The sequence below is a fragment of the Talpa europaea genome (genome assembly GCF_964194135.1).
Source record: "Talpa europaea genome assembly, chromosome: 7".
Taxonomy (NCBI): Eukaryota; Metazoa; Chordata; class Mammalia; order Eulipotyphla; family Talpidae; genus Talpa; species Talpa europaea.
In genome coordinates, this window is record NC_140074.1 from 87804142 (window position 1) to 87825596 (window position 21455).

Sequence of the window (21455 nt, forward strand, 5' to 3'; positions counted from 1 at the left end):
CCCTATTTGCTATGTTGTTACTTGCGCTGTGTTCAGATCATGCTCCAGTGTTCAATACAGGACTCCACAAACTTAGAGAAAAGACATCTAATTAGAATCTTTTTAACTTGAAAAACTCCATTCAGTATTTCTTGTCAAGCAGAGTTAGTGCTGGTGCATTCTTTCAGCTTTTCCTTGGTAAAGGCTTTGTTTCTCCTTTCTGAGGGGTAACTTTCCCTGGCAATGCTTTTCTTGAAACACTTTTAATTTGTCATTGTACTCTCCCCTGCATTGTAGGGTTTCTGTTTAGAAATCCACTGAGAGTCTACTTGGATTCCTCGGTACAATAGGTTACAATCTTTTATTCTCTTGCTGCTCTTAGGACTTACTGTTTGTCATTGATTTTTGTATGTGGAGTAGTTTCCTTCTATTCCTATGTTGTTATTGTTTTTTTTTATTATGCAAGCAATTTGAATTTTTTCAAATATTCTTTCTGTATCTTGAGATGATTATTTAAAAACATCTATTTTGTTAAAGTGGCTTTAATACCATTTGATATCCTTGTACTTTGTGTGAGCTGATTCTTTAATAAGCGTTTTGTAGTTTTCTTCATATAGATCTTGAACAGTCCTTTTTCTCTTTCTTTCTCTACTTATTTTGTCTTTATTTGATACTATTTTAAATGGTTCTTACCTTTCATCACATCTTCTACTTTGGTGATTTTTTTGTATATATGAATATGATTTATTTGTTTATGATGACTCTATCATTTATTGTTCTGCATTATCTTATGTTTTTTCATTGAGGAACCTCAAGTCAAGATTTTACAAGTCTAGTTCTTCCTCCGCTAGAGTCCTCATTCTCCATCATGGCCATTTTTCTTGATATTTAGACATTCTGCAAGAGTCTCTTAGATGAGTTGTTCTATTTCCAAACTTTTATTAGTTATTTTACTCTGATTTATTTAATTGGGCTGCAAAGTTACAAATCTCTCTTGTACAATTCATTAAACTTCCATGAGAATGTCCCCAGGAACCTTTGAAAACACATCCAAAATAAACTAATTTTTCTTAAATTATTCTTTAGTATTGTCATCAATACATCCTTTATAATAAAAAACATTATTATATTCTATTGTTTCTATTTCTACATCAACTCCCACCTAGATCCTTGTGCATATCTTTACTTTCTCTTCCTATATTGCTCTAATTTGCTTATCAGACTCATGGCCTTATAATGTCCCCATCCACCTGACTACTCCTGTATTCAAGAAAAACTCTCATCCTGGTTTCATGCAGATTTTTGTCATTTACTAATTAATATAGATGAATAAAGTGTCATAAATACTCACTGATCCACCACTCAAACTGAAACTAGGACTTGAGTAATAACCCATATCAACAGTGTGGTACATCACATCCATCTCCTTGAGTCTCCCTTCTTTGATATCCTCTCATCCCAGATTCTACACTATTCTTTTTTGGATTTCATTTTTATTTTTATTTTTTAAAGATTTATTTATTTATGCATGGAAGAGCTGGGGTACAGGCCAGAGGTGTGGGGGGAGGGGTGAGAGGCTTCACCAGAGACAGAGTGGGGAACAGAACAGGCAGATTGACTGAAGTATACCTCTAAGGGGAGCACTGGTGAGTCATGTGCTGCTGCACCATGTGGGTTGCTCCCTGGCCGGCCAGGGATTGAACCTGTGCTGCAGTGGCTGTGGACAGCTTCATATGTTGTGTCTTAACCACTTGCGCCACCAGGGAGGCCCCTGGATTTCATTTTTAGCCTACTTTTATTGCATCTATGTCTATTCCCAGAATGTATAGTTTCAGTTGTTTATTACCTAATGTAAAGATTGTCACTGATAATATTTGTATTTACGTATTTTCAAATTATATTCTTATGATAAAATCCACCACATTGTAGTATGACACTTTGGGCCACTTGAAAAAGATGCAATTTCTCTACTGGTTGGAATAATTGATCCTGACTAGAAAACACTGTGTTGATTCTGCACAATGGAGAACAGGAGAACCATGTACGCCATGTACACATAGCATGTACACAAGCTATGTTTAGAATTCTTTTGTATTTCCATGTACAATAGTAAAGGAAATTACATCAACTAAAAAAAAGATGGATGCAGAATTATAGTGAACTCAGATTTTCCCAGGAATGATTATTTGAGTCACCTTAGCAGGTGAAGTCTAAGTGGCAGAAGTTTGCAACTCCTCTCAGAACCTAAGTGCCAGGTAGGTAATCATTGTTCTGAACTCCTAGGTTCTGGTAAAATCACCTTATCCCATTAGTTCCCCCTGTTTTTTTTAAGATTTATTTATTTATACAAGCACTGGGGTACAGGCAGAGGTGTGGGAGGGTGAGAGAATTCACCTGAGGCAGAGCAGGGAGCAGAACAGGCAGAAATACTGAAACACACTGCTGAGGGGAGCAGCGGGCAAGACAGGAGAGGTCTGCCATGCCATGTGGGAATCTCACTGGCCAGCCGGGAATAGAACCAGCTCTGCAGAGGCTTTGGACAGCTCCACAGTGCGGAGCTGTCCCTTGTGCCACCAAGGAGGCCCAGTTTCCCCTGTTTTAACAGATGTAACTTCTTACGATTAATACATTTTTCATTAGATCAGCATCCATATTTTTCTCCTTTAGTCATTTTCAGAAGATACTGATGTAATTAATACCTTGTTTGAAAGCTTAATTTAAAACTAATTAATTAAAAAATAGTGGGTATGATTTCTGTCTCCTGATGAATCCATTGTGATCATATTAATACCAGTTATATAATGGATGATAAATAATGTTGATTCTGATCATGTGTAATTATTGTCACATTAATAAGTTGCTCCTCACACAGTGATTATGGTTGCACTTTAATGACCAGTATTAGGAGACCCATATTATATTAGACAACTCTTGCCCTCAAGTTTGGGGAAGTGAAGTAGGTGTGATTAAACATGAGTCAGAAAATTGACATTTGATAATAAGGTATATACTTCAGAGCATGAAGTATTTGTTCCTCTGACACAGACAAGGCAGAGATTATTTCTGTTATGTAGATGTAGAAGGCAATGCTCAGACATTCTCAAATTTACTCTGCAAGTCAGCTGCATTGATGTGACATGAACCTTTGTTGTCAGTGTGCCAAACATTGCATCTTATAACAGATTCTTTCAAGTGGTGTCTCATCATTTGCACACCAAATGTCAGACTATCTATCTATCTATCTATCTATCTATCTATCTATCTATCTATCTATGTATATATATATAGAGAGAGACAACTCATACAACTTAAAAACAGAGAACCCTACAGCTAAATAGAATAATAGGCAGAGGATCGAATGGGCATTTCATGAAAGAAGACATAAAGATGATCAAAGGACACTTGAAAAGATGTTCTACATCACTTATCATTAGGGAAATGCAAATCAAAATTTCAGTGGGATTTTACCTCATACCGCTTAGAATGGCTTTTAGGACAAAGTTAAAAAAAACAGTAAGTGTTGACAAAGTAACCCTTGAGCACTGTTGGTGGTACTGACGCTTCAGTGTGGGGAACCATGTGGTGGCAATGAGGAGTGTGGGAAGGTGGGATTCCAAATGCCTTGGTCACAGTCTTGATGTGGGGAGGGCAAACCCTGGCTGGGAAAACTATGCTGCTGCTTCTCCTTCTTTGATCAGACCAAGCTTGAGTTCATGCCCAAACCTGCTTTCCAGGTCCCTGCCTCAGTATCCTGGATCTCAGAAGTTCATAGTAGATTTATCTCCACCTCAGAATCCCTCACTTCCCAAGGGGCTAGGGGATGGGCTTCTACTACCCATGGGCACTATCACTAATTAGAATATCTGGGGCTGAAAATTCTGTCTAGGGCTCAGTCAGAAAGCAGCATTGTACTTCACACTTACCATGGAGCTCACCTGTGCTAGCCTAGGTGCACCAGAGTATATGCCTTCCCCCAGTTACGCCTCATTAGGAGTGACCACTGCAAAGACCACAGCTCCCATCCCTTCTCCCTGTTCCCACACTTTAGGGAATGACCAAGCCTCCAACTCAGGGGAAAATACTGCGTGGGCCAAAAAACTCAGGGGAAAATACTGCATGGGCCAACCTAGTGATGGAGGTGATGAGCTGGTGAGATTTATGTGTTGATAATAGATGATTTCTAGTTGTGATAAAGGAGATCCTTGCCTCCAGTCAACTATTCTGCATGTTGTTTTTCTACCTTTATTTCAACATAATTTTAATAATAGTTGTTAGAATACTATTTATCTTAACTTTCATATAAGTATTAAATGATTTACTCAATACTTTTATAGTAATATAGCATTCAGTATTTGTTTATATATCACTTTTATCAATGAGTGTTATGCTTCCTTATGTGATTGTGTTGCCTTTACTGTATTTTGTTTTAACTTGATGAATTTCCATTAGCTTTTCTTGTTAAGTAGGCTTACTGGTGATTATGTCCTCCAGCTTTATCTGAGAAAGTCTTTATATCCCTTCTTTGCTAAAAAATCCTGTAGTTTTAAGTTGGTTCTCTTGTATGTAACAACTTCCTTTTCTCTTGCTTTTAAATATTTGTCTTTGTTTTTAACTGTTGATGACTTAATTCTAATTTCAGTATGGATTTTTGTGAGTTCATCTTCTTTGGTATCCTTTGGGCTTCTTGAATCTAAATGTCTATTTCCTTCCCCAGGATTTGGAAATTTTCAGTCATTGTTTCTTTTTTTTTTTTTTTTTTTAATTTTTTTTTTTAATAGAGGCATGTTTTCTTTCTTTCTTTATTTGTTTGTTTGTTTGTTTTGTTTATACATGCACTGGGTACAGTCAGAAGCGCGGGAGGGTGAGAGAATTCACCAGAGCCAGAGTGGGGAGCAGAGCAGGCAGAAGGACTGAAGTACACTGCTGAGGGGAGCAGCGGGCGGCAGGAGAGGTCTGCGCGCCATGTGGGACCCTCCTCCGGTGGCCGGGAAGCAGCCGGGGATCGAACCGGCGCCGCAGAGGCCGCGGGCAGCTTCGCAACCCAGCGCTCAAACGCTGCGCCACCAGGGAGGCCCTCAGTCATTGTTTCTTAAAATAACATTTCTAATCATTTATCTTACTCTTCTCATTCTGGAACTCCCACAATGCAATTTTATTTTCTGCTTAATTGCATCTCATAAATCTCTTAAGCTTTCTTTCTTTAAAACATTTTTGCTCCTCTTACTGAATTATTTCCAATGACTTGTTCTTAAATGCTTGTATTCTTTGATTGCTTGATCTAGTCTGCTTTGAACCTCTAGTGTATTATTTGGTTTAATGATTGTGTTCTTCAACTTCATGATTTCTCTTTGGCACTTTTTAATATTTACTGTGTCTGTTTAAACACTCACTTTATTTGCACATTGTCCTATTCTTTCTCAGTGAGCGTTTTTGCTAGTTATATAGTTTCTCTATTAGTTAAATCATAACTTTATTTCAATAAGATTGGTTTCTGGTGAGTTCCTTGTTTTTTGTTTCTTTGGAAAATCTTTGCCTCATTCATTTTCCTTGACTTTATCTTTTGGTATTTTCACATTAGCAAGGTAGGTGAAGTACCTTTTCCCATCTTCACAGACGAATCTCAGATAGGAGAAAACCCCCACCAGTGAATCTATCCAGAAGATCTGTGGGCCTCTGCCACATCTTTTCTTTACCAGGGATAAGTAGTCTTCTGTGGTTTTTATACCCTTACTCTGTGCTGATTGAGGAGGAAGAACTATGGTATCTTCCAGTCCAAACTTCTGTGTACTCTCCCCTTTAGGAAGTTAGACTGCCTCTGGACTCATCAGACTTCCAATGCTGGTGGGACAGATACCAGTTGTTTGGGTGCCCTTAGAGAAGTTGGACCATTGAGGCCAAGGGTCAAGTCTTTCTCTTCCCAGTGGGAAGCGGAGAGCTAAGAATATTTTTTCCACCATTCTGTGGTGAGCATGTGGGGGGATCAATGGCATCTACCCATGCAAACCACTCTGTTTTCTCCCAAGCAACTCCCAATGTATCTGTATGTAACAGATACATCTGAGCTTGAGGATTGACAAGATATATTCAAGTTATTTGGGAAATCCCAGAGAAATTGGGGCATACCACACATGGATCAACTGTTTCTTACCTGGGGGGAGATAATAACTCTGATTTTCATTCACTTGCCTCATCAGGAGAAAGATCTATTAGTATCCACAAGCTCAAGCTGTCTTCTGTATTCTTTCCTAGGTGACTAGAATGTGCCAGCCCCATAAGAGCACCAAGATTCACAAGAAATAAGTCAGTGCTCTGATGAACTCTCTTGGAAAAGTTGGGTGCTTGTTTTATGAATAAATTGCTTTCCACCCTTAGTAAAAAATGGAGTGATAGGGTTTCTTCCTAATTGTATGGCGTAGTGAGAGAGTATCCTGCGTCTACTACTACCTTTACCAATATGGTTTTGTTTTTACCTGGACAACAATTCATTTCAGTATTTCTCACAAAGGGAGTTTGTCCATCAAGTGTTGCTGAGCTAACGTGTTTATGATAGGGAAAGAGGGGTTAGTGTTTTCAACTCTGCTATCTTGCTCTAATTTCTATTCTTTTTATAATTAATTTATTATAATTAATTTACTCTTATAAATACTCTAATTTTTCCTACTCTTGTATTTACAATTTTCACTAAAGTCATTTTTTCCTTTTGTGGATCGACCTAAAACACTTAAAGGCATCACCTTTTTTACTATTATAAAAATTTTTACACTCTACTATTTCCATGTAATCTTTGCATCTAGTTCCTTTATCTAGGATGTTCTGTTTCTTCTCAAGAATGCTGAAAGGACTACCTAATTAAGCTCCTGCTCTCACCATAACCCTTTTCCTCCTCTGCATCCAATCTTTGATTCAAGAAAATGCTCACCATTACATCAAAAAGAGCTTTTATTCTGTCTCTCTGTCTATCTAGCTAGCTATCCATCTATCTATCATCTATCTATGCAATATCATGAGCACATATTGACTCCCTCCTGATCTAAAAGTTAGGGTTTTAGTAATATCCTTTTTTCTAACCATATCCTACCTCATTTCCATTCCCTTAACTTCCATATTAAATTCCCCATCATCCTTAATCTTATGCTCATTTTTGTCTCTTATTTTAATGCACTTTTATTACATCTATGTGAATTTCTGAGAAATGTCATTTATGTTGTTTTTATTATTACCTTATAACAAGGGTACAAATAATCTTTTGGGATTTACATTTTTATAATTGATATTATGTTGCTAAGATGCAACCAAATTGTGTCATGTCTCTGTGGGCCATGCACAAGAAGGAAATTCTCTACTCATTAGAGGGATAGATTCGGATTATTAGGGGCATTATGTTGCTGATGCACAATGGAGGGCAAGGAAGACTAAAACTATGTATGGGGTGAAACTGGTATTTCCTCTTCCAATAGCACAGATTAGTAAAAACTGGCATCAACAACAATAAAAAGAGGCAATGCCACTGAGGACTTAGACTCTCTAGGAACAAAATTTGGTAATGACCATGTGCCAGAGTTATTTGACAGCTCCCTTCAGATATCTGAACAGTGGATATATGGCCATCCTTCTTCTGAGCTCCGATGTTGTAGTAACACTACCTATTGCCTTTTGTTCCTGAGACATAGCGAAAATAACATCTTCCTTCAGTTTATAGCCTCTGGGTTACCTTAGCATCTTCCTTTTAACAACTTTATTTTTTTCAGTACACAGCTATATATTTAATTCCTTGTAAACCACCTGATGTGGTTTCTGTTTTCAAAAGAAATTCTAATGATATACTAGGTATATAGTGGATGGCCACTTTAACATATTTCATAGATTAATATTTTTGTAAACCGCTTTCCATCAATATTCTTGGAGGCATTATATATAGCAGAACTTGTAAACCATACAGTGATATACTAAGAAAGCATCTGCCTTAAAAGGCTTATAAGCATAGTAGGTGGTATTAAATATAACAGTCCATAAAATTGATGTTTGAAAGTGAATTATAACTTTCAAAGCATGGAATATCACATCTTATGATAGTGGCATGGCTGATATTTTTCTTAATATGTAGATGTCAGGCTGAGCTTCAGTTTTTTCTCAACTTTACTTTACTCTGACAATCAGTACGATAACATGCGTCCAATATTTTATGCTGCAACTTTGCCAAAAGAAGTAGAAATGCGTACAAGTTGATAAATTCAGCAACATGTCTCACAACTTATTACAAGATTTCTGGGAAGAGTTATTTTTAAATCAAAAGGTGAAAGGTAACTTCTTGGAGAGGGTTGACTCTGGAGATGAATTTCCAAATGCAACCTAAATGATGACAGCAATCACAAATCTATGAACTTATGTGGTTATAGAGAGATTTTCTTGCTGAACAATTTCTTAAGTGCAACTTTCATATCCTTATTTCTCAGACTATAGATGAAAGGATTTAACATTGGGGTTACTATCATGTACATCACAGTCATCACTGCATCCTTTAGGCTATAACTCGTCAGAGGGCGGAAATACATGCCCATGACTGTCCCATAATACAGAGAAACAACTGTGAGGTGGGAACCACAGGTGGAGAAAGCTTTGCGCACACCCTTTGTGGATGGAAATTTTAAGACTGTGTAAAAGACCCGAATATAGGAAATGGTGATGCATATTAATGGCACAGAGAAAACACCAACCCCTAGGTACATCATCTTCACATTAAATTGGATATCAGAACAGGACAACTGGAGCAAAGGCACAATGTCACAATAGAAGTTGGTTACTTCCCGGTTTCTACAGAAAGACAGCCTAGATGTGAGCACAGTGTGGATGAGAGCATTGGAATTGGCAATGACCCAAGAACCAACAACTAGCAGGATGCATGACTTTGGGCTCATAATTGTTGTGTAATGAAGTGGGCGGCTGATGGCCACAGCACGATCATATGCCATAGCTGCCAAGATATAACTATCGGTGTTAGCCAAAGAAATCATGAAATACATCTGTGTTAGGCATCCCTCAAAGGAGATGGCTTTGCTGTGCAAGATATAGTTGGCAAGAGTCTTAGGGATAGTTACAGAAGAGAAGAAGATGTCAATAAATGAAAGGTTGGCAAGGAGAAAATACATGGGACTGTGAAGGCGAATGTCAGAGCGGATAGCCAAGATGATGAACAGGTTTCCAATAAATGTGATGGGGTAAATGAACAAGAAGAGGATGAAGATGATTTCTTCCTGTTCCTGTTCACTGCTTACTCCCAGGAGAATGAAGTCCAGAGTAGAGGACTGGTTTTCTTCCTGCATGGCTCCTTATTAAAAACAGAGAGGAATCCAGAATTATTAGTGAAGTTACTGTTTTTACTACCTTATTTATTCACACCTGATTACCTGTATATATATGTGGGTATACTTAAATCCAGAGGTGACCAATATTTACGAGAAAAAACATGTTCAACAGTTGAATAATTGTCTGGTAGCTTAGACTTAAGTCTCAGAAGTGAGCAGTGTAAAGATGATGTGCTCTTTTCCCTGTGTAGTATTGTCATGCCAACATCTGTATTTGCTTACTTAAAAACAAAATTTTGTATTTTGTATTTTATAATTTTGAAAATTATACAATTTCTTAAGCCACCTGAAAAAATATGGGTATTGGAAAAATTCAGCTTATCTGTATATTTATCATGAATAATGCAGTCTCTGTTCTCAGGTACTATTTTTTTCACATAAAATAATAAAAGGACAGGGCATCCCCTGGTAGTGCAGGTTGTTGAGCGCAGCGCTGTGAAGCTGTCCACAGCCTCTGCAGCGCCAGTTCGATTCCGGCTGGCCAGCGAGGGATGGCGCCGCAGACCTTTCCTGTCTTGCCTCCTGCTCCCCTCAGCAGTGTATTTCGTCAGTCTGCCTGTTCTGCTACCCACTCTGTCTCTGGTGAATCCTCTCACCCTCCCACGAATGTGGCTAGTAGCCCAGTTCTTGTATAAATAAATAAATAAATCTTTAAAAAAATAATAAAAGGACAGCATTTTGGAGTATTTGAAGGAAGTACTTCAGTAGAAAAAAATGTTTCTAGAAGAGCATCATAGACAATTAGAAAATAATTAGAATATAATAAATCAGAAAGACAGCTGAGAATAGGTCTTTGGAAAATAGCCCAGTGAGCACCTTCCCAGGTGTCCCATTTCAATAGCATATTTTTACTCTGACAGGATTCATCTCTTTTCCAAACCCTTAAATATCTATAATCAATATATTTTTTATCTTCCTTTGTTTTATCATTTATTTGGTGACTCCTGCAGCTCCTCAATGATTTTAGTCTACTGTTGGAGACTCTATTTTCCATCTATAAATTTGATATCTCTTTCCTATATTTCCACATTTGTGATATTGCTCACATGTCTAAACAAACCCCGGACTCTGCATATCCAGCTAATGGAATTTACAAGCTGTTCTGTGGAAAGAACTATACCCTGTTTACTTTCTTTCTTTCTTTTTTTAGCTCCTAGAAAGGAATGTTGCTTATTATTTTGTTTACTTTATGCACCAATACATTTGAGTTTACTATTTCTTGAGTTATATCTGGGTATATTATAGGTTTCCCACATGTGGGATGCTCATGGGCACACCCATCTTGTTTGCCCCTTTCCTCTACATCTGGTCTTCTTGACTTGTTTAAATTTTTCCCCCTAACTCATTTTGTCTATTTAAGTTTCCCAGTTTTTTTGATTTACATCATCATAATTCTCTATGTAAAATACTGTAACACTTAACTGCTTGACTAGTGTTTTCCTCCTCTAGGTCTGTCTTGCCCTTTGTGATCATACTATTTGTAGTAGAGACACTGGCTGTACACCCAAACTGAAGTTGTTCTCCTCTTGGTCACTCATCTAGACTACATTTCCCAGACTCTTTCGCAGGAGGTGTGGACATGTGCCTGAGTTATAGCCTGTATATCTGTGTTCTGGTTCTGGGCTTCATTCAGACCCCCTTTCCCCTTGTCTGCTGAATGCAAATGGCCCGGCTGCTGAATGGGTTGGTGGAGTCCCATGGTAGAATGAGCCTGTGTCTCTGGTTCTCCACACACAGGAGGGCCACCATCCAGCAAGAACACACATTGGGCCCGTCAGAGCAGACAAATCAACTCTAAATCTCTTTAAATCTGTTAAACACATTTTATCAAACATGTGTCACTACAGTGCAGGATATTCTAATGAATTCACTAATTTTCTATAGAGACCTCTACTCAAAAATTAATGTCAACTATAATTATTTGAACCATGAATTCTCACTATCTCCTAAAACTTATATGTGAATTATATGTTTGGCTCTGGGGATACAGATCTAATTATCTTTCCCCCAAGAATGACGTGCTTTCTCATCTCTGCACCTAAAGAAATTAACTTTTTTCATTGACATGTCCTTTCCTGTCTTCATACAGAGTCATGATATCTCAGGGTTTGAAGGGTTTAGTTAAGTTGGGGAGATCAGAGTATAGTTAGTTGAGATGGTGGAGAAATTAAGATTGGAGGACTCTCAAAACATAGCAGTGTAAACTGATGTTGACAGGTCCTGTTTTTACTAAAACATAAAGAAATTCTTGATAAGTTGTTACAGTAAAAATATAGGTTGCCAAGCTTAAGAGAAAGATCTGGGGAAACCTATGTATGAAAACAAAAGGAAAATTTGGAGCAAGGATTGTAATTCACTCTGTTGCTTGGGATGTGGCTAGTTGTTCTATCAAGGAATTAAGAACCAAGAGTCTGGCATGTTAATGCCTCTGGTATAGGAAGGTAGCCAAACAGAGGTAGTCTGCATGGAGCAGCTTAATTTAGGACTCTGCAAAACCAATGGAAGTGTTGCCCTCTTTGTGAAAAGAGAACTACAAAAAAAGATTTTGCCATACAGAAATTGAAAATGGAAGAAAAGTGGAGCCAATTCCAAGAAATTTTGGTTGTGTAAGTGAAAATCTAATAGATTTCAGGAAGTTTGTTGGGTATAAATAAATATTAAAACCAATACTACATACAATTATGTTTTAAAAACTTCTCATTTATGATAACAACAAAAATGTTTGTCAGATTGAACAATTCTAATAAAAGTGCTTTGGATATATCAATTATTTAAAAACTTTTCTTAAGGACAAAAGGAGAGATTGAAAATAATGTGGTATAAGTATGGTTAGTGGAAAATCTCAATATTTAAAAAATGTCCATTCTCCTTCAATTAATCCATGAATTTGGCAAATTAATTCATTTAATCAATGAGTACAAGTTTTATTTAACACATGGAACTTAACAACTGATCTTAAAATGCATGTATTGATAAAAGAGTCAGGAGCTAAGTCAACTTTAGAAAAATAGGATAAGAAGAAAGGAATTACTATATAAGCTATTAAAAGGCTTTAATACAGTAATTCAAGCAGTGGAGTTGAACTGGCATGAGTAAAATAATCTAAGTATCAGTTTAAAATTGCTGTATGACATCGATTGGTTTAGATATAGGCAGGAAAAGGGTGAATTTGATATTTGGAAAAAGAGATGGGCTATTGAATACCTACTTATAATAATAACAGTGGAAGATAATACTAAAGGATTAATGAAATAAGAACTTAATTTTATAATAAAAAATAAATCATGATATTGATATAGAAATTTTTTAATTCACTCACATAAATCAAACTAACAAAACACACAAGAAAATGGTTTATCTAACCATCTGGAAAAAAGGTGGTTATATCTAACCATCTACATGAAAACAAAAAATATTAAAAAAAAGAGAGAAAATACACTATATGAGAAACACCATAAACATGGGGGAAAGATAAGTTGTGAGCAGGAAAGGGGTATCTGATATGTGCACACACAATAAATAGAAGATTAGTACTCAGAATACATGTTTCCTACACACTGAGCAGAAAAGGGTGAGAGTAACAATAGATAATAGTGGACAAAAGGGAGAATAGGCAAGTCATAGAAAAGTAAGCTGGTGTAGCCAATAAAGAAATTAAAATATGTTCAACTCAATTAAAACAAAACTTAAACACTCCTTACCTAACAGTGTGTTAAAGTGTAAAAGTCTGACAAGCATTGAGAAGAAAAGGGAAAATTAGCACTACCATTTGAAGAGTAATTTGCTGGTCTCTGGGAAGGCTAGAATTCATACACCTGTGATGCTGGATTTCCGCTTCCAGATTAGACTCTAGAGAAACTCTAGCATATGTGTTCATGAAGACATTCACAAGGATGTATATTGTCACAAAGAGAACTTCTCGTGGAGGAATAATTAGTATATTTTGCCATTTTCTTATTAATGATATTGCACAAGAGTAAGAGTGCATGAATTCACATGGACAAATTAAAAGAAAATTAAAAGATGAAATAAAGCAAGTTACTGGACCATATATTCCATACCATACAATATATGCACATTTTAAAATAAAATAATACACATGTATGTTATAAAAGGATATATCCTGACTAGGAACGTACTATCAAGTCAGGAACTATAGTTATCTGTGGAGAGGGAGAAAAATACATTTTTCGATGGGAACAAAGGAAGTTTCAACAATATTTAATATTTATTTAAGAACTTTGGAGCAAATATGACCAAATTATTACCTTTGTTCATTGTGGTTGATGATTTTGTTATTTGATTCTTTTTGTCATTCTGATATATTAACAATGTAATACTTTAATTTTGAGTGAGAGTTTCAAATGTTGGATAATAATTGTTTCAGAGTGTGGCCATGGTGCTGGATGGTTCAAATCAGTATTTCAGTCAATGTAGAATAGAGACCGGCCTTTGTGAAAGACAGAGAGTGAATGGAAGTTATTTCCACTGGGGAGGGGATTCAGGGGCCACATATGACATTCATCCAAGATTGTTTCTACAGATATCTGCTTACTGGATCCAAAACTATATTTATACAATGCAAAAGTGATTATATCTGGCTCTTGAAATCACTCATTGTCTATCACCTGAAGCATGAAATCCAAGCTCCTTATTATGAAGAAAAACCTGAAGGACAAATTGTTAAGTTAGAAATGTGTTATGTATTTTATCAGAGCTGAGAATACAGGTGTGGAAATGAGAATTCAATCAGAAAACAAATTTGGGTTTATATTGTGGGGGATTTTGAGCAATGCAAGGAATTTGACTGTATACATTGAGTACCAAGAGTACAGTGGGTGTGGTTGCACTATCTACAGTGTTTCATTTAAGTACAGATAGCTATCTGGGTGTATACATTGATTGACTGATTAATAACATAACACTTGGAGTGATAATCTAGTACAAGGACAACCACAACACCATCAAATGAAACGTAACTGAAGAATGTAGGAAAATAACACTAGAAAAGCATAGTGGTTGTTAAAATAAACAGGAATTAAAGAAAGAGGTAACTAGAGTGAGTGATTTCTGAGCACAGATATTGAAGACAGGAGACCACATGCCAGATGACAAGGGTGAGGGTGTGTTCATGGGGAGGAATGATTTCTGTAGGAACCCTGATAAAAAGGTAAAGGGACTATATGCACCCAGGGAGAGGAACTAGAAGAGTGCAGTAGGCTGGATGCTAAAGGCAAAGTAAGAGCCTTGATTTTACCAGAATCATAGTAGTCTCCCAGACATGCTGGGCCACTAAAATCTGTTTTCTACTCTGAGATATCCATCACGTCAGTGTGATGGCGCTCAGTATAGTCTGGAAGGGAGAGTCCAAATACATCCCCTTGTCATCTACAGGCAGCAAATACAGCAAAGAGGAATCCACTGAGTGCCTTAAGACTCCCTGAAAGTTCAGCTCATCAGTGCTTTGAACTGAAAGAGAATGTCCTGAAAGAGTCTGTTAGCTTGCAACATTGACTGTAAGAATGGAAAGAGGGATTTTTAGCTGCTTTCCAAGATAATTTAATTGTGAGTGTTTGTGTGTGCACACACATGCACATGTACATACACATACAGTGTTACATTAGGAGGTGGAGTGAGCTCTGCTCTGATTTAACCACATCGGAAATACCATTTCTTCACCTGTTTTCCTAGAAAAGTCTACAGAGAAACATTATCAGAAGAAGATATTCTTTCTCTCTCTCCCTGTGTATTGCTCCTCTGTGAGATCCAATCCCTTCCAATCTTGGGATTTTAAGGTCTGGAGCCAAGATTTGGCTCCAGGTAATAGTTTTGCTATTACCTTTATTTGAATTTAGACAATTCATTTCCTAATTTTTCATTTTAAAACATGACATACAATTCTACTCACCTCTTATGGTTTTGTGAGGGTCAAGTGAGATAATGCATGTAGGACTGTTGCTGTCTATCTATCCCTGATGTCATGGCCAAAAAGTCTCTGTTCTCCAATGTTCATAGCCCCTACCTGGAGAATTAGATGCTGTCAAAAGAGGGTCCTAATCCTTTCACCTTCTCTCCTCTTCCACGAATGGGAAGTTTGCAGTCAATAGGTCTATTACTTTTTAGCATTCATTCTTGGATGTCGGCATGCTGAAGGAAGTGGCAGCAGTAGACCTGGGAATTGGGTCCTCTGTTCCTGAAGTGAAGGATAAAGACTGAGGTGGATTGAAAAGAGGAACCCTGAGTTTTCCAACAATGGAGCAGTAGGGTGGAGAGATTGTCCTAGATGGAGGCAGAAGACAAGGATATAGTATCCTCTGAAAGAAGCAAGTCAATTATAGTGTAGAGAAAATTGTGAATCATTCACTATGTTATAAAGTCAATCGAAATATGACTCCCTCAGGTCTTTATTCTGGTCATAGAGTAATTGTTGAGATTCATTACAATGCTACAGTTGTGTCCTGTGGGGACACAGTGGATCTCAAGAGTGATTGCTCTCAGAAGTCTTTTGTAGAAAGAAAGATGGGCAAAAATGTTTCCTAAGTAGCATGTCTCCAGGGCTCAAGCTCTGAACTGACATTTTCTAACCTATTTGTTGGAATGTGGGCCCCTCTCCTCTGCTGCTCAGCACAAACTGGGATCAACTCTTTGGATCTGTGGTACAATCGGATTCTGACATTTATTCAGTTCCATCCTGAACCCTTTCTAGTTTTTAGTGTGGCTACTAAAAAGAATTTAATTTCATACTTCTCTAGAATTCTACCTGGCATATTTAGGATGTGAGCTATATTTTGTTTACAAGTATGCCAATGATAGATAGGTATTTTACTTTTTTTAATTCATAGAAATGAATGCACTTGTTACCTTGTCCACTTCATGTATGTGTCAACTTTGTAATAGTAGTGATTAATGGTTGTTATCCTATGAGTTAGCAACTCCCATGGAAGAGAGGTCACTAGCTTTCTGAGAGGACTATGACGAATATTGTGCACTCTGACTGGGTTTCAATCCAAAGTCTTACTGGTTGTAATTATCTCATGTGGGCTTACTCCTCTATTAAACTGGAATATTAGCACTAAAATCTTCATAAAGTTATTACAAAGATCAAATTATTAATATTTGAAATGTTTTTAAGGATAGAGCTACTCCATTATTAACTGCCTTTAGCTAATTCCTACTCTACTCATTTCATTGTACTGCCCTCCACAGGCTTCTCTTAAATTCTGTCATGGTGGATGTTGTAACAACATATTTTGATGATTTTCAGGGATCACTACCCTATTTTCTATGTTGTTACTTGCACTGTGTTCAGATCATACTTCAGTGTCCAATACAGGACTCCACAAATTTAGAGAAAAAACATCTAATTAGAATCTTTTTAACTTGAAAAACTCCATAAAGTGTTTCTTGTCAAGCAGAGTTAGTGGTGGTGCATTCTTTCAGCTTTTCCTTGGTAAAGCCTTTGTTTCTCCTTTCTGAGAGGTAACTTTCCCTGGCATTGCTTTTCTTTAAACACTTTGAATATGTCATTGTGTGCTCCCCTGCATTGTAGGGTTTCTGCTTAGAAATCCACTGAGAGTCTACTCAAATTCCTCTATACAATAGGTTACCATCTTTTATTCTCTTGCTGCTTTTAGGAATTACTGTTTGTCTTTGATTTTTTATGTGGAGATAGTGTCCCTCTATTCCTATATTGTTGACTTTTTTATTATGCAAGCAATTTGAATTTTTTCAAATATTCTTTCTGCATCAATTGAGATGATTATTTTTTAAAAAACCTTTATTTTGTTAATGTGGCTTTAATACTATTTGATATCCTTGTACTCTGCCTGAGCTGATTCTTTAATAAGTGTTTTGTAGTGTTCTTTATATAGATCTTGAACAGTCCTTTTCACTTTTCTTTCTCTACTATTTTGTCTTTATTTATGTTATTGTAAATAGGTTCTTATCTTTCATCACATCTTCTAACTGGTTGTGTTTTTTTGTATATATGAATATGATCTATTTGTGATGATGAATTTTTATCATTTATTGTTCTGAATTGACTTATGTTTTTTCTTTTTTTTTTTTAAAAGATTTATTTATTTATTTATACAAGCACTGGGTACAGTCAGAAGCGCGGGAGGGTGAGAGAATTCACCAGAGCCAGAGCGGGGAGCAGAGCAGACAGAAGGACTGAAGTACACTGCTGAGGGGAGCAGCGGGCGGCAGGAGAGGTCTGCGCGCCATGTGGGACCCTCCTCTGGTGGCCGGGGAGCAGCCGGGAATCGAACCGGCGCCGCGGAGGCTTCGGGCAGCTAGCAACCAAGCGCTCAACCGCTGCGCCACTGGGGAGGCCCTGATTTATGTTTTTTCATTGAGGAACCTCAAATCAAGATTTTAGAAGTCTCTTCCTTCCTCCACTAGAGTCTTCATTCTCCATCATGGCCCTTTTTCTTGATATTTAGTCATTCTACCAGAGTCTCTTAGATGAATTAGTCTATTTCCAGATTTTTATTAGTTATTTTACTCTGATTTATTTAATTGGGCTGCAAAGTTACAAATCTCTCTTGTACAATTCATTAAACTTCCATGAGTGTCCCCAGAAACCTTTGAAAACACATCCAAAATAAACTAATTTTTCTTAAATTATTCTTTAGTATTGTCATCAAATACATACTTTATAATTAAAAAACATTATTATATTCTATTGTTTCTATTTCTACATCAGCTCCCACCTAGATCCTTGTGCATATCTTCGCCTTCTCTTCCTATATTGCACTAAGATGCCTAATAGGACTCATGGCTTTACCATGCCCCCTCCACCCGACTACTCCTTTAATCAGGAAAAACTCTTATCATGGTTTCATACAGATTTTTGTTATTTATATATTAATATAGATAAATATAATGTCATAAATACGCACTGATCCACCAATCAAACTGAAACTAGGACTTGAATAATAACCCATATCAACAGCATGATACATCACTTCATTTCCTTGAGTCTCCTTTCTTTGGTATCCTCTCATCCTGAATTTTATACTTTCTTTTGATTTCATTTTTAATTCACTTTCATTGTATTATATGCCTGTTCCCAGAATGTGTAGTTTCAGTTGTTTGTTTCCTAATGTAAAGGTTGTCACTGATAATATTTGATATTTACATATGTTCAAGTTATATTCTTCTAATAAAATCCACCAAATTGTGGTATGACACTTTGGGCCACTTGAAAAGATGGAATTTCTCTACTGGTTGGAGTGACTGATCTGATTAGAAAACTGTGTGTTGATTTTGCACTATGGGGGACAAGGAGAACCATGTACCCATGCACACATAGCATGTATACAAGCTATGTATAGGATTCTTTTGTAGTTCCATGCTCAATAGTAAAGTTAAAAGAAACTACATCAACTAAAAAAAGATGGATGCAGAATTATTGTGAACTCAGATTTCCCAGGAATGATTATTTGGGTCACCTCAGCAGGTGAAGTCTAAGTTTCAGAAGTTTGGCAACTCCTCTCAGCAACCTCAGTGCCAGATAGGCAAATCATTGTTCTGAACTCCTAGGTTTTGGTAAAACCACCTTATCCCATTAATTCCCCTGGTTCTAACAGATGTAACTTCTTGCAGTTAATACATTTTGCGTTAGATCAGCATGCATATTTTTCTCCTTCAGTACTTTTCAGAAAATACTATTGTATCTAATACCTGTTTGCAAGCTTAATTTAAAACTAATTAATTAAAAAATAATGGGTATGATTTCTGTCTCCCGATGAATCCATAGTGACCATATAAATACCAGGCATATAATGGATGAGAAATAATGTTGATTCCGATCATGTATAATTATTGTTGGATTATATTTATTCATTCACATTAATAAGTTGCACCTCTCCCAGTGGTTATGGTTGCACTTTAATGACAAATATTAGGAGACCAATATATTGTTAAGACAACTCTTGTCCTCAAATTTGGCAAGTGAAATAGGTGATAGGTGTGATTAAACATGAGTCAAAAAATTGACATTTGATAATATGGTGTAAACTTCAGAGCATGAAGTACTGTGGCCTTCACACCCTCTGACACAGACAAGGTAGAGATTATCCCTATTATATAGATGTGAAAGCAAAGGCTCAGATATGCTCAGTTTTAATCTGCAAATCAGCTGCATTGATGTGACATGAACCTTTGTTGTCAGTGTGCCACAAGTAGCATCTTGTGAACAATTAGATACTTTCCAGAGGTGTCTCATCAAAGTGTTATAAAATTTCTGAGAAGAAGAATCTAGTGTCTACAAAAGAAAGGGTGGCTTTTCGAGTTGTAAATGGGAGAACATTGTGGGTGGATTTCAAATGCATTCTAATTTGGTGACCTGGTCTCCATATAAGCTCACATTGGTTATGAGGATATTCTCTTGCTGAACAGTTTCCCCAGGGCAGCTTTCATGTCCTGATTTCTCAGACTATATATGAAAGGATTTAACATTGGGGTCACTGCAATGTACATCACTGTTACAACAGCATCCCTTATGCTATAACTTGTCAGTGGGCGGAAATACATGCCCATGACTGTCCCATAATACAGAGAAACAACTGTGAGGTGGGAACCACAGGTGGAGAAAGCTTTGCGCACACCTTTTGTAGATGGAACTTTTAAGACTGTGAAAAATACCCAAATATAGGAAATGGTGATGCTTATTGATGGCACACAGAAAAGACTAACCCCTAGGTACATCATCTTCACATTGAATTGGATATCAGAACAGGACAACTTGAGCAAAGAAGCAATGTCACAGTAGAAGTTGGCTACTTCCCGGTCTCTACAGTAAGACAGCCTTGCTGTGAGCAGAGTGTGGGGGAGCGAATTGGAGATTCCAATCACCCAAGAACCAACAACTAGCAGGACACAAGATCTTGGACTCATAATTGTTGTATAATGAAGTGGGCGGCTGATGGCCACAGCACGATCATATGCCATAGCTGCCAAGATAAAACTATCTGTGTTAGCCATGGAAATCATGAAATACATCTGTGTTAGGCATCCACCAAAGGAGATAGTTTTGCTGCCCAAGATATGGTTGGCCAGTGACTTAGGGATTGTCACAGAAGAGAAGAAGATGTCAACAAAGGAGAGGTTGGCAAGGAGGAAATACATGGGACTATGAAGGCGAACGTCAGAGCGAATAGCCAAGATGATGAGCAGGTTTCCAATCAATGTGATGGGGTAAACGAATAGGAAGAGAATGAAGAAGATTTCTTCCTGTTCTTGCTGACCACTAATCCCCAGAAGGATGAAGTCCAGTGTAGAGGACTGGTTTTCTTCCTGCATGGCTCCTTTAATAAGAAGGGGGAAGGAATCAGAATTATTAATGAAATTACAGAGTGTAATGTCTTTATTTACATTTGATTACCAGTATCTGTACATGAGTATGCTAACTCCAGAGTTGGCCAGCTTTTAGGAAAATAATCCCTGTTCTTCAGCTGGATAATTGTCACATAGCTTAGACTTAACTCTCTAAGAAGTGAGCAGTGAATATGAAGTGCTCTTTTTCCCTGTTCAGAACTGTCACACAAACATGTTGGATTTACTTAAACAATTAAATTTTGCATTGCATTGTTATATTTTGTTAGGTCACATGAAAAAAACATGGACAAGTGGAAAAGTGCCATTTTCCCATATATTCAACAAGAAAGACACAGTCTGTGTCCTCAGAGTCTTTATAACTAAATGAACAAGCCAGGTTTGCACACTAATTTTGTTATACATGATAGTAAAAGGACAACACTTTGTTACAAAAATAGTGTTTCCTACATGAGCATCATGGACAATTACAAAATAATTCACTGAACATTCTTAGTGTGATCCCCAAGCCCACATAACATCTGGTGTCTACTTTGGTGCTAGAAGATAATAATTGAAAAAGACAGCTGAGAATAGCCTTAGAAAGCAAGCCCAGTAAAGCACCATTCCAGGTGTCCCATTTCTATATAGCACAGTCTTACTCTAACAGGTTTTTATCTCTTTTCCAAACCCTTAAAAAATATGTATATATGTATTAAGACTGTGGAAAAGACCCAACTATAGTAAATGGTGATGCACAGTAGAAGTTGGCTACTTCCATGTTTCTATAGTAAG

At 37.1% G+C, this 21455-nt stretch overlaps 2 protein-coding genes across 2 annotated transcripts; both read right to left on the reverse strand.

Annotated features, from left to right (window-relative positions):
• Nucleotides 1–8369: 8369 nt before the first annotated feature.
• Nucleotides 8370–9299, reverse strand: LOC311174640 (olfactory receptor 1A1-like; the record flags this gene model as incomplete). The annotated part of the gene is made up of 1 exon (XM_084239226.1): nucleotides 8370–9299. The coding sequence occupies one exon, from the start codon at nucleotides 9297–9299 to the stop codon at nucleotides 8370–8372; it is 930 nt and encodes a 309-aa protein (XP_084095352.1).
• Nucleotides 9300–19718: 10419 nt separating this feature from the next.
• On the reverse strand, nucleotides 19719–20648 carry LOC311174639 (olfactory receptor 1A1-like; the record flags this gene model as incomplete). The annotated part of the gene is made up of 1 exon (XM_084239225.1): nucleotides 19719–20648. One exon carries the CDS (start codon nucleotides 20646–20648, stop codon nucleotides 19719–19721), a length of 930 nt encoding a protein of 309 aa, XP_084095351.1.
• Between the last annotated feature and the right edge of the window lie 807 nt (nucleotides 20649–21455).